This window comes from Bufo gargarizans, chromosome 2 (assembly GCF_014858855.1).
Source record: "Bufo gargarizans isolate SCDJY-AF-19 chromosome 2, ASM1485885v1, whole genome shotgun sequence".
In the NCBI taxonomy this organism is placed as follows: Eukaryota; Metazoa; Chordata; class Amphibia; order Anura; family Bufonidae; genus Bufo; species Bufo gargarizans.
The window spans coordinates 227,267,403-227,281,013 of NC_058081.1; the positions used below are offsets into that span (position 1 = coordinate 227,267,403).

General features: G+C 43.0%; 1 protein-coding gene across 3 annotated transcripts in view; it reads right to left on the reverse strand.

Moving 5' to 3' along the window:
- Positions 1 to 13,611, reverse strand: part of USP6NL (USP6 N-terminal like) — a 153,313-nt gene that overhangs the window by 38,083 nt on the left and 101,619 nt on the right. For 2 of the 3 annotated variants that reach the window (XM_044280072.1, XM_044280073.1), the window contains 4 exons: positions 10,546 to 10,585; positions 8,310 to 8,390; positions 7,874 to 7,981; positions 6,476 to 6,585 (listed from right to left, as the gene is read on the reverse strand). In XM_044280072.1, the coding sequence (XP_044136007.1) occupies positions 6,476 to 6,585; positions 7,874 to 7,981; positions 8,310 to 8,390; positions 10,546 to 10,585 (339 nt within the window). The remainder of the gene's footprint in view (positions 1 to 6,475; positions 6,586 to 7,873; positions 7,982 to 8,309; positions 8,391 to 10,545; positions 10,586 to 13,611) is intronic. The other variant, XM_044280074.1, reaches the window with a different exon arrangement.

A 13,611-nucleotide genomic window follows, 5' to 3' on the forward strand; every position in this document is an offset into this window, starting at 1 on the left:
TACATGGATCGGATCCACAAAACGCATGCGGACGTCTGAATGGAGCCTTACAGGGGGGTTATCAATGACAGGGGGTGATCAGGGTAATCAGGGTGATCACCCCCCTGTCACTGATCACCCCCCCTGTAAGGCTCCATTCAGACATCCGCATGTGTTTTGTGGATCCGATCCATGTATCCATGGATCCGTAAAAAATCATGCGGATGTCTGAATGGAGCCTTACAGGGGGGGTGATCAATGACAGGGGGTGATCAGGGAGTGTATATGGGTGATCACCCGCCTGTCATTGATCACCCCCCTGTCATTGATCACCCCCCTGTAAGGCTCCATTCAGACATCCGCATGATTTTTTACGGATCCATGGATCGGATGCACAAAACGCATGCTGACGTCTGAATGGAGCCTTACAGGGGGGTTATCAATGACAGGGGGTGATCAGGGTAATCACCCCCCTGTCACTGATCACCCCCCCTGTAAGGCTCCATTCAGACATCCGCATGATTTTTTACGGATCCATGGATCGGATCCACAAAACGCATGCTGACGTCTGAATGGAGCCTTACAGGGGGGTTATCAATGACAGGGGGTGATCAGGGTAATCACCCCCCTGTCACTGATCACCCCCCCTGTAAGGCTCCATTCAGACATCCGCATGATTTTTTACGGATCCATGGATCGGATCCACAAAACGCATGCGGACGTCTGAATGGAGCCTTACAGGGGGGTTATCAATGACAGGGGGTGATCAGGGTAATCAGGGTGATCACCCCCCTGTCACTGATCACCCCCCCTGTAAGGCTCCATTCAGACATCCGCATGATTTTTTACGGATCCATGGATACATGGATCGGATCCACAAAACGCATGCTGACGTCTGAATGGAGCCTTACAGGGGGGTTATCAATGACAGGGGGTGATCAGGGTAATCACCCCCCTGTCACTGATCACCCCCCCTGTAAGGCTCCATTCAGACATCCGCATGATTTTTTACGGATCCATGGATCGGATCCACAAAACGCATGCGGACGTCTGAATGGAGCCTTACAGGGGGGTTATCAATGACAGGGGGGTGATCAGGGAGTGTATATGGGTGATCACCCGCCTGTCATTGATCACCCCCCTGTAAGGCTCCATTCAGACGTCCGTATGCTTTTTGCGGATCCGATCCATGTATCCGTGGATCCGTAAAAATCATACGGACGTCTGAACGGAGCCTGACAGGGGGGGTGATCAATGACAGGGCGGTGATCAATGACAGGGGGGTGATCAGGGAGTTTATATGGGGTGATCAGGGGTTTATAAGGGGTTAATAAGTGACGGGGGGGGGGGGGGGGGGGGTGTAGTGTAGTGTTTGGTGCGACTGTACTGACCTACCTGAGTCCTCTGGTGGTCGATCCTAACAAAAGGGACCACCAGAGGACCAGGTAGGAGGTATATTAGACGCTGTTATGAAAACAGCGTCTAATATACCTGTTAGGGGTTAAAAAATTCGGATCTCCAGCCTGCCAGCGAGCGATCGCCGCTGGCAGGCTGGAGATCCACTCGCTTACCTTCCGTTCCTGTGAGCGCGCGCGCCTGTGTGCGCGCGTTCACAGGAAATCTCGGCTCACGCGAGATGACGCCAATCGGCGTTAGTGTGACCTGGCAGCGCCGCAGCATTGACGCCTTTCGGCGTTAGTGTGACGGCAGAAGGTTAAAGAGCATTCACCTTGACGGATAAAAAAAGAGGAACTCCAATTTCACATTATGGGCTTGTAAAAGCCAGCATTACAAACACAAGCCTAGTTATAGGGGCAGGCTTCATAAATACAGTGGATATAAAAAGTCTACACACCCCTGTTAAAATGTCAGGTTTCTGTGATGTGAATAAAAATGGACAAAGATCAATCATTTCAGAACTTTTTCCACCTTTAATGTGACCTATAAACTGTACAACTCAATTGAAAAACAAACTGAAATCTTTTAGGTAGAGGGAAGAAAAAATATAAAAATAAGATTATATAGTTGCATAAGTGTGCACACCCTTAAACTAATACTTTGTTGAAGCACCTTTTGATTTTATTGCAGCACTCAGTCTTTTTGGGTATGAGTCTATCAGCATGGCACATTTTGACTTGGCAAGATTTGCCCACTCTTCTTTGCAAAAACACTCCAAATCTGTGAGATTGCGAGGGCATCTCCTGTGCACAGCCCTCTTCAGATCACCCCACAGATTTTCAATTGGATTCAGGTCTGGGCTCTGGCTGGGTCATTCCAAAACTTTAATCTTCTTCTGGTGAAGCCACTCCTTTGTTGATTTGGATGTATGCTTTGGGTCGTTGTCATGCTGAAAGATGAAGTTCCTCTTGATGTTCAGCTTTCTATCAGAAGCCTGAAGGTTTTGTGCCAATATTGACTGGTATTTGGAACTGTTCATAATTCCCTCTAGCTTAACTAAGGCCCCAGCTCCAGCTGGAGAAAAACAGCCCCAAAGCATGTTGTTGCCACCACCATGCTGCACTGTGGGTATGGTGTTCTTTTTGTGACGTGCAGTGTTGTTTTTGGGCCAAACATATCTTTTGGAATTATGGCCAAAAAGTTTAACCTTGGTTTCATCAGACCATAACACCTTTTCCCACATGCTTTTGGGAGACTTCAGATGTGTTATTGCAAAATGTAGCCTGGCTTGAAAGCCTTTGTAAGAAAAGGCTTTCGTCTTGCCACTCTCCCCTATAGCCCAGACATACAGTACAGACCAAAAGTTTGGACACACCTTCTCATTCAAAGAGTTTTCTTTATTTTCATGACTATGAAAATTGTAGATTCACACTGAAGGCATCAAAACTATGAATTAACACATGTGGAATTATATACATAACAAACAAGTGTGAAACAACTGAAAATATGTAATATTCTAGGTTCTTCAAAGTAGCCACCTTTTTCTTGGATTACTGCTTTGCACTCTCTTGGCATTCTCTTGCTGAGCTTCAAGAGGTAGTCACCTGAAATGGTTTTCACTTCACAGATGTGCCCCTGACAGGTTTAATAAGTGGGATTTCTTGCCTTATAAATGGGGTTGGGACCATCAGTTGGGTTGTGGAGAAGTCAGGTGGATACACAGATGATCGTCCTACTGAAAAGACTGTTAGAATTTGTATTATGGCAAGAAAAAAGCAGCTAAGTAAAGAAAAACTAGTGGCAATCATTACTTTAAGAAATGAAGGTCAGTCAGTCCGAAAAATTGGGAAAACTTTGAAAGTGTCCCCAAGTGCAGTCACAAAAACCATCAAGCGCTACAAAGAAACTGGCTCACATGCGGACTGCCCCAGGAAAGGAAGACCAAGAGTCACCTCTGCTGCGGAGGATAAGTTCATCCGAGTCACCAGCCCTAGAAATCGCAGGTTAACAGCAGCTCAGATTAGAGACCAGGTCAATGCCACATAGAGTTCTAGCAGCAGACACATCTCTAGAACAACTGTTAAGAGGAGACTGTGTGAATCAGGCCTTCATGGTAGAATATCTGCTAGGAAACCACTGCTAAGGACGGACAACAAGCAGAAGAGACTTGTTTGGGCTAAAGAACACAAGGAATGGACATTAGACCAGTGGAAATCTGTGCTTTGGTCTGATGAGTCCAAATTTGAGATCTTTGGTTCCAACCACCGTGTCTTTGTGCGACGCAGAAAAGGTGAACGGATGGACTCTACATGCCTGGTCCCCAGCGTGAAGCATGGAGGAGGAGGTGTGATGGTGTGGGGGTGCTTTGCTGGTGACACTGTTGGGGATTTATTCAAAATTGAAGGCATACTGAACCAGCATGTCTACCACATCATCTTGCAGCGGCATGCTATTCCATCCGGTTTGCGTTTAGTTGGACCATCATTTATTTTTCAACAGGACAATGACCCCAAACACACCTCCAGGCTGTGTAAGGGCTATTTGACCATGAAGGAGAGTGATGGGGTGCTGTGCCAGATGACCTGGCCTCCACAGTCACCGGACCTGAACCCAATCAAGATGGTTTGGGGTGAGCTGGACCACAGAGTGAAGGCAAAAGGGCCAACAAGTGCTAAGCATCTCTGGGAACTCCTTCAAGACTGTTGGAAGACCATTTCAGGTGACTACCTCTTGAAGCTAGGGGTGCACCGAAATTCCGGCGGCCGAAAATATCGGCCGAAAATGCACCTAATCCATTTCGGCCGATATTGATACATATCGGCAGAAAATAGCGGGGAGGGACTGGGAGGAGGAGCTGGGGGCCGGTGCGTTCACTGTGCTCCGGCCCCCAGCTCCAGTAGTTATAAAATGTGTACAATTAATAAGGATTCTATTCATGAGGCCCCCTCTGCAGTAGAACATTCAATATAGCCACATTCTACTCACAGGGCTGTTATCTTAATGCTGGCCGGCCGGGCAGAGGAGCAGCAGCGTCACGACTGACGTCATGTGCCCGGCCTACTTTCTGAATGAAGGAGGCGGCGCAGGCATGTGACGTCAGTCGTGACGCTGCCGCTCGTCTGCCCGGCCGGCCAGCATTAAGATAACAGCCCTGTGAGTAGGATGTGGCTATATTGAATGTTCTACTGCAGAGGGGGCCTCATGAATAGAATCCTTATTAATTGTACACATTTTATAACTACTGGAGCTGGGGGCCGGAGAACAGTGAACGCACCGGCCCCCAGCTCCTCCTCCCAGTCCCTCCCCGCTATTTTCTATTAATTGTACACATTTTATAACTAGTCTGTACTGGAGCGGCAATGGGGCAATGGGGGGGGGGGGGGGTCTGTGGATGGCACTGTTATGGGGTGGGTGGGGGTCTGTGGATGGCACTGTTATGAGGTGGGGGGGTCTGTGGATGGCACTGTTATGGGGTGGGGGGGGTCTGTGGATGGCACTGTTATGGGGTGGGTGGGTAATATGATTTATTAAATTCATGAAAAAGAATTATTAATAAAATCATTTAAAAAAAAAAAAAAAGTATTTTAAAAGTATTTGGGCAAAAAGGCAGTTTCGGTCAAGGGGCATCCTGAATTTTCGGTTTCGGTTCAGAATTTTCATTTCGGTGCACCCCTGCTTGAAGCTCATCAAGAGAATGCCAAGAGTGTGCAAAGTAGTAATCAAAGCAAACGGTGGCTACTTTGAAGAACCTAGAATATGACATATTTTCAGTTGTTTCACACTTTTTTGTTATGTATATAATTCCACATGTGTTAATTCATAGTTTTGATGCCTTCAGTGTGAATCTACAATTTTCATAGTCATGAAAATAAAGAAAACTCTTTGAATGAGAAGGTGTGTCCAAACTTTTGGTCTGTACTGTATGAAGAATACCAGGAGATTGTTGTCACATGTACCACACACCCAGTACTTGCCAGATATTCCTGCAGCTCCTTTAATGTTGCTGTAGGCCTCTTGGTAGCCTCCCTGACCAGTTTTCTTCTCGTCTTTTCATCAATTTTGGAGGGACATCCAGTTCTTGGTAATGTCACTGTTGTGCCATATTTTCTAAACTTGATGATGACTGTCTTCACTGTGTTCCATGGTATATCTAATGCCTTGGAAAATTATTTTGTGCCCTTCTTCTGACTGATAGCTTCCAAAATCTCATTGTTAAAAGGTATCTGTGGACCATGGCTTTTGCTGTGGGATGCGACTAATACAATTTCAGGAAAGACCAACTAGAGCAGCTGAACTTTATTTGGGGTTAATCAGGGGCACTTTAAATGATGGCAGGTGTATGCTGACTCCTATTTAACATGATTTTGAATGTAATTGCTTAATTCTGAACACAGCTACATCCCCAGTTATAAGAGGGTGTGCACACTTATTCAACCACATTATTTAATTTTTATTTTATTCTTTTCCTTCACCTAAAAGATTTCAGTTTGTTTTTCAATTGAGTTGTACAGTTTATAGGTCACATTAAAGGTGGAAAAAGTTTTGAGATTATTTATCTTTGTCTCGTTTTTTTACAGCACAGAAACCTGACATTTTAACAGGGGTGTGTAGACTTTGAATATCCAATGTATATCTGAAAGCTTCTCTGATCATTGAGTACATAGAGGTTACTATTCAGGACTCTGTAACATGTTATAAAAGAACATAAGCTCTATGAGGCATCAAAGGGCATAGTTTTGTGAACGAGTAGTAGCTGTATTTTATTCCTTGTAACCCTACTGTTATTATTAAAGGGAATATGTCCCAGCTTTACGCTGCCCTATTTAAGGACAGCATCAACCGGTTGATAGAGACCCTTATTACAATGTTGGGTCACTTTCTACTAAAATCAGTATTGAGAAGCTCCAGCATTACTGTGTAATGAGTACTGGGTGTATTGGGGCGCTATACATACATTCAGCATATGCAAGGAAAATCTCCTGGGACACAAGCTGAACATATGAACAGTCTTACTTCCAGGCAGATATACTAACACAGACTCATTTCAAAAGTGGATCGGACCCTGGGAGACGCGCTATGAATATAGGACTGTACGTACTTAACACCATATCGATCTCTGAACATTATGTGGTCTCGAAATGTTCGGTTCACATCCAGATCAATCTGTCTGATATCAGGAGAAAGAATTCTCGCTTTTTGTTTCAGAACCTATGGGAAAAATACCTACAATATTAGGAAACCTCCGCAATCCAGATAACTACTGATTAATATACATTACAATGCCAGTAATCCAGCATTAATAGAGAAGAAAATAAAATGTACAGGAACCTAAAGGGGTTGTAAAAGATTTTTCTTTTTTTCCCCCAATTCCCTAGTTCCCAAGCTGGACCCATGAAGAGATCTACTGATCTCTGACATTTCATTCCGGCTCTGTGACACCCAAGCTGTCTGCACCAGACATACAATCCACTCCTGTGTCAACCATCTGGAAGTAGTCATGTGCCCTGCTGTAGCCAATGACACGTCCCCAAACAGCAGTGGGTAATGTGCCACCTGGGGACACATCATCGCTGAGGCTAGTCATTGGCTGCAGCGGCGCACGTGATCCCATCCATGAAGAAGTTGACAGGAGGGGACCAGAAGTCCAGTGAAGATAGCCCAGAAGTCAGGATGGGGGGGGGGGGGGGGGGCAGAGAGCGGGTAAGTATAGCTCTATTCACAGATACCGCTGCTGGGGAGGCGGGGGTTAGGCGACAGGATTATTTAAAAGGGGGGGGGAGGGAATCTATAAAACAATCCCTTTAAGGCAAAAGTTAAAAAATACAATGTTGCTAATAAAATATGATGCTATTCACTTAGAGTTTTTTTTTTCCCCCAGACATGTCTAATAATTGGTTCTCTTTGCTCAGCCTTCTGGTCAGAGTTCTGGGGAAAATTCAGTATTGTACAGCTATATGTTGAAAGTCCCAGGTTCCCAACATTCGTGGATTAGTGGCTGATGGATAAAAGGAATATTGTCATACATATACTAAAGGGGTTGTGCAGTGATTTATATGAATGACCTGTCCTCAGAATAGGTCATCAATATGTGACGTGCGGGGGTCCGACAACTAGCATCCCCGCCAATCAGCTGTTTGAAGAGGAGGCGGCGATCCATGCGAGCTTCACTTCCACAGGGGGCAACACGTGGTGTAATGACCAGAAAGCAACGCTCACTGTCCGGTGGGAGTGCCAGGAGAGGATAAGTCATCAATGTAAATCACAAGGTCACATGCAGGCGTGGCAGATTCATTATTGTTTTTCAGAGAACTAAACTACTGTACAAAACGCAGGAAAGGTTTATAGGAATCTCCTTGTATGCTACAGATTTTCATATCCATAGCATGCCAATCACCGCACATTTCAGTATGAGCAATGCAGAGGGTGAAATCCACAGATTCTTTTTCTCTGCCACTTCTGAATGTGGCCTAGAGAGAATAATTACATGAAATCTTACCGTATAAAGGTCTTTTTTGTCTTCTTTTAATTTTGGGACATCCAGTATTAAAGACCATACTTGACCTCGTAGCTGAAGGGGAATGCCCTTGTATATTCTTCGGTGAAGCTTTGGATTATATTTATATTCAAAAAATAAAACATGTAGAGGAGAGAGAAAAAAAATAATTAGGCACGAAAGAACATATAATGTAAGCTAAGTAAAAACGACATAAAAATGGCTAAGTATATGCAGGTTCTAATGGTTTCAGCAAATTACACTTCTATGTTCCACCCTGGTGAGAGGTGGTTTAATGGTGAGAAAGCTGGCAGCTAGTCATGAATATTTGCATCTTTATTTTTTTATTGCCCCAATAGGTATCTTACAGTGTGCAAAATGAAATCACAGCGAGAGAAGAAGCTGCAAACCACAACCCACGATGTAACGTCAGCATTACCTTTTCAGAGTTTTTGTACTTATCCCAGCTCTTCAACATTTTCAGCCATTTGGAGGTCCTCTCGATTTCTAGAAACTTTTGCTATAAAACACAGAGAAGACACATTGATATTACCAACCTAATGGGGTACTGTTATATAGTACTATATGGCACCTCCCTCAGTCTATGTGACGGTTCCCCCCTGGCTTCGATATACAGTAAATGGACAGATGTCATATTTTCATCTCATCTCACTTTTCTGTACATTTGTGAGCAGTCCATTTCACAGTGAAGATCCCATATAGCAGCGTCATTCTACACATTTACCGTCCTAATAATGTCATACATCTATATGGACGTTAATAAACTTTACTAGAACTACTTGGGATGTAGCCAGGGTTTTAGAGATTCATTTTAAAAGGGTTCCCCAGGTATGTTTTTTGCGGAGCAGTCAGAACTTTTCATTTATACTATTTTGGGGTGTATATGACTGTCATCACTTTTTATTCAAAAATTTTTAGCAGGTGAAGCAGCAAGGTGAATACATTTATATTGTAATAGTTTTGATGTTTTAGGACAAGGCAATGCTAAATGATGTTTATTAGGGGGTGATTTAAGTTTTTATATTTTTTATATATATATTTTATTTATATATATTTTTTTACTTATTTTAAAGGGACTTTAACATGTGATCATTTGATTGCTTCTCCCATAGACTGCAGTGATTAGAATTGCAGCCTATGGAGCCCTGCCACAGGCATAGGAACATTACTGTGGCAGGCCCTGTAGGACTTCAGAAGGCCCAAGACTGTTATGGCAACCGAATGGCTCCCTTGATTTCCGAGCAGGGGAGGCATTCAGGCAACCAAAGCGAAGTACTCCGAGGCTATCAGTGCTCAGAACCACTGCACCTGAGAGGCAAATGTCTGATCGGTGTCATCACCGATCATGGTTATTGCCTCCATGTGTCTGCCATCCAAAACAGCAAGCACCTGGCGGCTATGGCCAGGTACATGTATGGCGGAAGTTGTTAAGGGGTTATAGAACTTAATTTGTACAGCCAAGGGAAATAAAAGGGGGGACCTGATCAGACAATTTAAATATGTTAAAGGCCATGTACCCCTTTGGAAACATTTTTATGACTGCATTTTATTCTTATCAGTTAAAGGTCGGGAGATCAGTAAGAACAGCTACACATGAGCCACCAGCTGAAGGGATTCAAAGAAAACAAAGTCACAGCTTGCATACAAACTGATTTTCTAGCCCTTGTATCTCAGTAACGGCTGAACATTTTTAATAACGACCAATTGAAAAAATGATTTTAACTCAAAAAGAAGAAAAAAAAATAATGCCCCCAAAGTTGCAAAAAGCTTTTAAAAAATATATGTTCAGGAAGGTAGTGTTTCTAATAAGAAACGTAGCACAAGAACAAGGGGCACAGTCTGAAATGAGTGCAGTTGGAGGAGAGCAGAAGCAATGTCCGAAAATATTTTACTGAAACAGTTGCAGATGCTCGGAACAGACTTCTAGCAGATGTGGTTGGAAGATCAACAGTAAGTGAATTGAAACCTGCCTGGGACATGCATATGTATCTCCCGATAAATCTCTCTATCTTGGCGTTAAACTTGGCGTCAGACTATCAGATTTTTCCAGGCTGCCAGATGCTGGATTAAAGGAATTTCTCCTTAGTTATGACTATAAAGGCAGCCAGGACACAGCTGCGGTTACTACAGATAACAGCAGGAAACCTGAGCACATTATCCTTTACATACTAATTGTTCCTGCGACTTCCTACAACACGGCATGGTGCCATTAGCATTTGTCACATTATGTTAGCAGGACAAGTGACACTCGAGTGGCCTTTTCAGCATAACTCATTCTTCCACAGTAAATTCACAATCCGTGTACCTTTCCTAACCCCAGTTCACACTTTCTTTTGGCGAGAAAACACTGCATTAAATGCAAAAGAAAGAGCCCAAAAATGATGAGTCAAACCGTGCAAATATACTACTCCTCCCATTGGAAGAGAAAACTGCCTACAAGTGTAGTGTAGAAGGTATTGGGTAAGGGACTTTATTTATGCTGATACGGCATACTACAGGTAGGAGGACACTTTGTATTGCTCTAAAATCAATCTGATGATTTGTAGGAAATTATAAATTTCACATGAAAAGAAATCTGCTAAAAACAATACGTATTACAATAAATAAACGCAGATGTAAAACAAAGAGAAGTAATGAGCGAGGTCTATACATACCCTGTCTAGTGCTCCATCATGAATTGGTAGTTCTTCCTCACTGAAAGTAGACAAATGCGAGTCAATACGCTGCAGGCCATCTCCTCATCCAGCTAGAGGCAGTATAAGCACAGACATTACTCCTCAGCATCTCCACCATCCACAGCCCAAACATTAGACTGTAAGTTACGCTTCCATTTTTTTTTATTTAAAACGTAACTTCCCAGACGAGCTACCTGTATTCTGGATCACTCCTACTCATTCAGTACACGGAAACCACACATTCAATGTAGTTCCTCAAAATTATAGGAACATGCACAAAAATGGTTTAATGTTGCGTCTGCCACAGGAAGTACTTTTCATAATTTATCACTATTTTAAAGAAGTTGTTCGAAATTTTAATAAACCTGCAAAAAATGTTTATAAATATTATATCATAATAAAGAAAAACTATTAACTGCTGCGTTTCTGCACCAAAATCTGCAATGTCTAATTGCGTTCTTTGGTGAGGATTTGAGGCGGTTTTGCCCCGGATCTCGCCCTTCCATTGAAAAAGGTGAAATCCATAGCTAAAACCACAAACATACCAGATATGCTGCAGATTTTGTAATCCGTATAAAAAATTAATAAATCAGCAAAGTGTGCATGAGATGTGTGTAATCTCATCCACTTTGCTGGTACTGTAATATGCTGCCGTTTTCCTGCACGAGAATCTGTGGAGAAGAAACTGAATATTCCACAATGTGTGCAGGTGGCCTAAAGGTCCTATAGTGATGTACATCACTCAGATAACCACTGCAGGCAACTACTGGCCTCAGCAGAGATGCTAGGCATGTATGGCACTGGACTGCTGCGACCAGTGACCGACGTACGTGGGGTCACTGCTGCAGATCCGGAGGGGACTACTGGAGTGGTGGGGGATTCAACAGGTGAGTAAGGCTTTTTATTTTATATCATGTCCTGTTTAGGCAAGTTTCTGAAAATCCCAGACAGCACCATTAAAAGGGCTTTCTAGGAGTACATTATTGATTACCTATTTTCGGGACAGGTAATCCATATCTGATATGTGGGGGTCAGATTCCCAATACTCCTGCCAATCAGCTGTTTCAAGAGGCCGCGGTGCTCCGTTGAGTCCGTGATTGCTGTGGCCCCCTTACAGCCTACCTAGCACTGCGCAGTACATTGTATAGTGGCTGTTCTTGGAACTGCAGTCCAGGCCCATTTACCGCACATAAGCTGTGACCAATGAACAAGACATTGGCTCACCATGGCCCCACTTTTTTTTTTTAAATAACTGATCTGTGAGGGTGCCAGGAGTCGTGAGGGCAAATTATCAATACTGAACTCCCAGAAAAATAATTTAATACATTTAACCACTTAAGGACCACAGGTTTATACCCCCCTAGTGACCAGGCCCTTTTTTACAAATCGGCACTCCACAACTTTAGCGGTTTATTGCACGGTCATGCAACTTACCACCCAAATGAATTTTACCTCCTTTTCTTCTCACTAATGGAGCTTTCATTTGGTGGTATTTCATTGCTGCTGACATTTTTACTTTTTTTGTTATTAATCGAAATTTAACGATTTTTTTGCAAAAAAATGACATTTTTCACTTTCAGCTGTAAAATTTTGCAAAAAAAACGACATCCATATATACATTTTTCGCCAAATTTATTGTTCTACATGTCTTTGATAAAAAAAAAATGTTTGGGCAAAAAAAAAAATGGTTTGGGTAAAAGTTATAGCATTTGCAAACTATGGTACAAAAATGTGAATTTCCGCTTTTTGAAACAGCTCTGACTTTCTGAGCACCTGTCATGTTTCCTGAGGTTCTACAATGCCCAAACAGTAGAAAAACCCCACAAATGACCCCATTTCGGAAAGTAGACACCCTAAGGTATTCGCTGATGGGCATAGTGAGTTCATAGAACTTTTTATTTTTTGTCACAAGTTAGCGGAAAATGATGATGATTTTTATTTTTATTTTTTTTCTTACAAAGTCTCATATTCCACTAACTTGCGACAAAAAATAAAAAATTCTAAAAACTTGCCATGCCCCTCACGGAATACCTTGGGGTGTCTTCTTTCCAAAATGGGGTCACTTGTGGGGTAGTTATACTGCCCTGGCAATTTAGGGGCCCAAATGTGTGAGAAGAACTTTGCAATCAAAATGTGTAAAAAATGACCGGTGAAATCCAAAAGGTGCACTTTGGAATATGTGCCCCTTTGCCCACCTTGGCTGCAAAAAAGTGTCACACATCTGGTATCGCCGTACTCAGGAGAAGTTGGGGAATGTGTTTTGGGGTGTCATTTTACATATACCCATGCTGGGTGAGAGAAATATCTTGGTCAAATGCCAACTTTGTATAAAAAAATGGGAAAAGTTGTCTTTTGCCAAGATATTTCTCTCACCCAGCATGGGTATATGTAAAATGACACCCCAAAACACATTCCCCAACTTCTCCTGAGTACGGCGATACCAGATGTGTGACACTTTTTTGCAGCCAAGGTGGGCAAAGGGGCACATATTCCAAAGTGCACCTTTCAGATTTTGCAGGCCATTTTTTACACATTTTGATTGCAAGGTACTTCTCACACATTTGGGCCCCTAAATTGCCAGGGCAGTATAACTACCCCACAAGTGACCCCATTTTGGAAAGAAGACACCCCAAGGTATTCCGTGAGGGGCATGGCGAGTTCCTAGAATTTTTTATTTTTTGTCGCAAGTTAGTGGAATATGAGACTTTGTAAGGAAAAAAGAAAAAAAAAGAAAAATCATCATTTTCCGCTAACTTGTGACAAAAAATAAAAAATTCTAGGAACTCGCCGTGCCCCTCACGGAATACCTTGGGGTGTCTTCTTTCCAAAATGGGGTCACTTGTGGCGTAGTTATACTGCCCTGGCAATTTAGGGGCCCAAATGTGTAAGAAGTACCTTGCAATCAAAATCTGTAAAAAATGGCCGGTGAAATCCGAAAGGTGCACTTTGCAATATGTGCCCCTTTGCCCACCTTGGCAGCAAAAAAGTGTCACACATCTGGTATCGCCGTACTCAGGAGAAGTTGGGGAATGTGTTTTGGGGTGT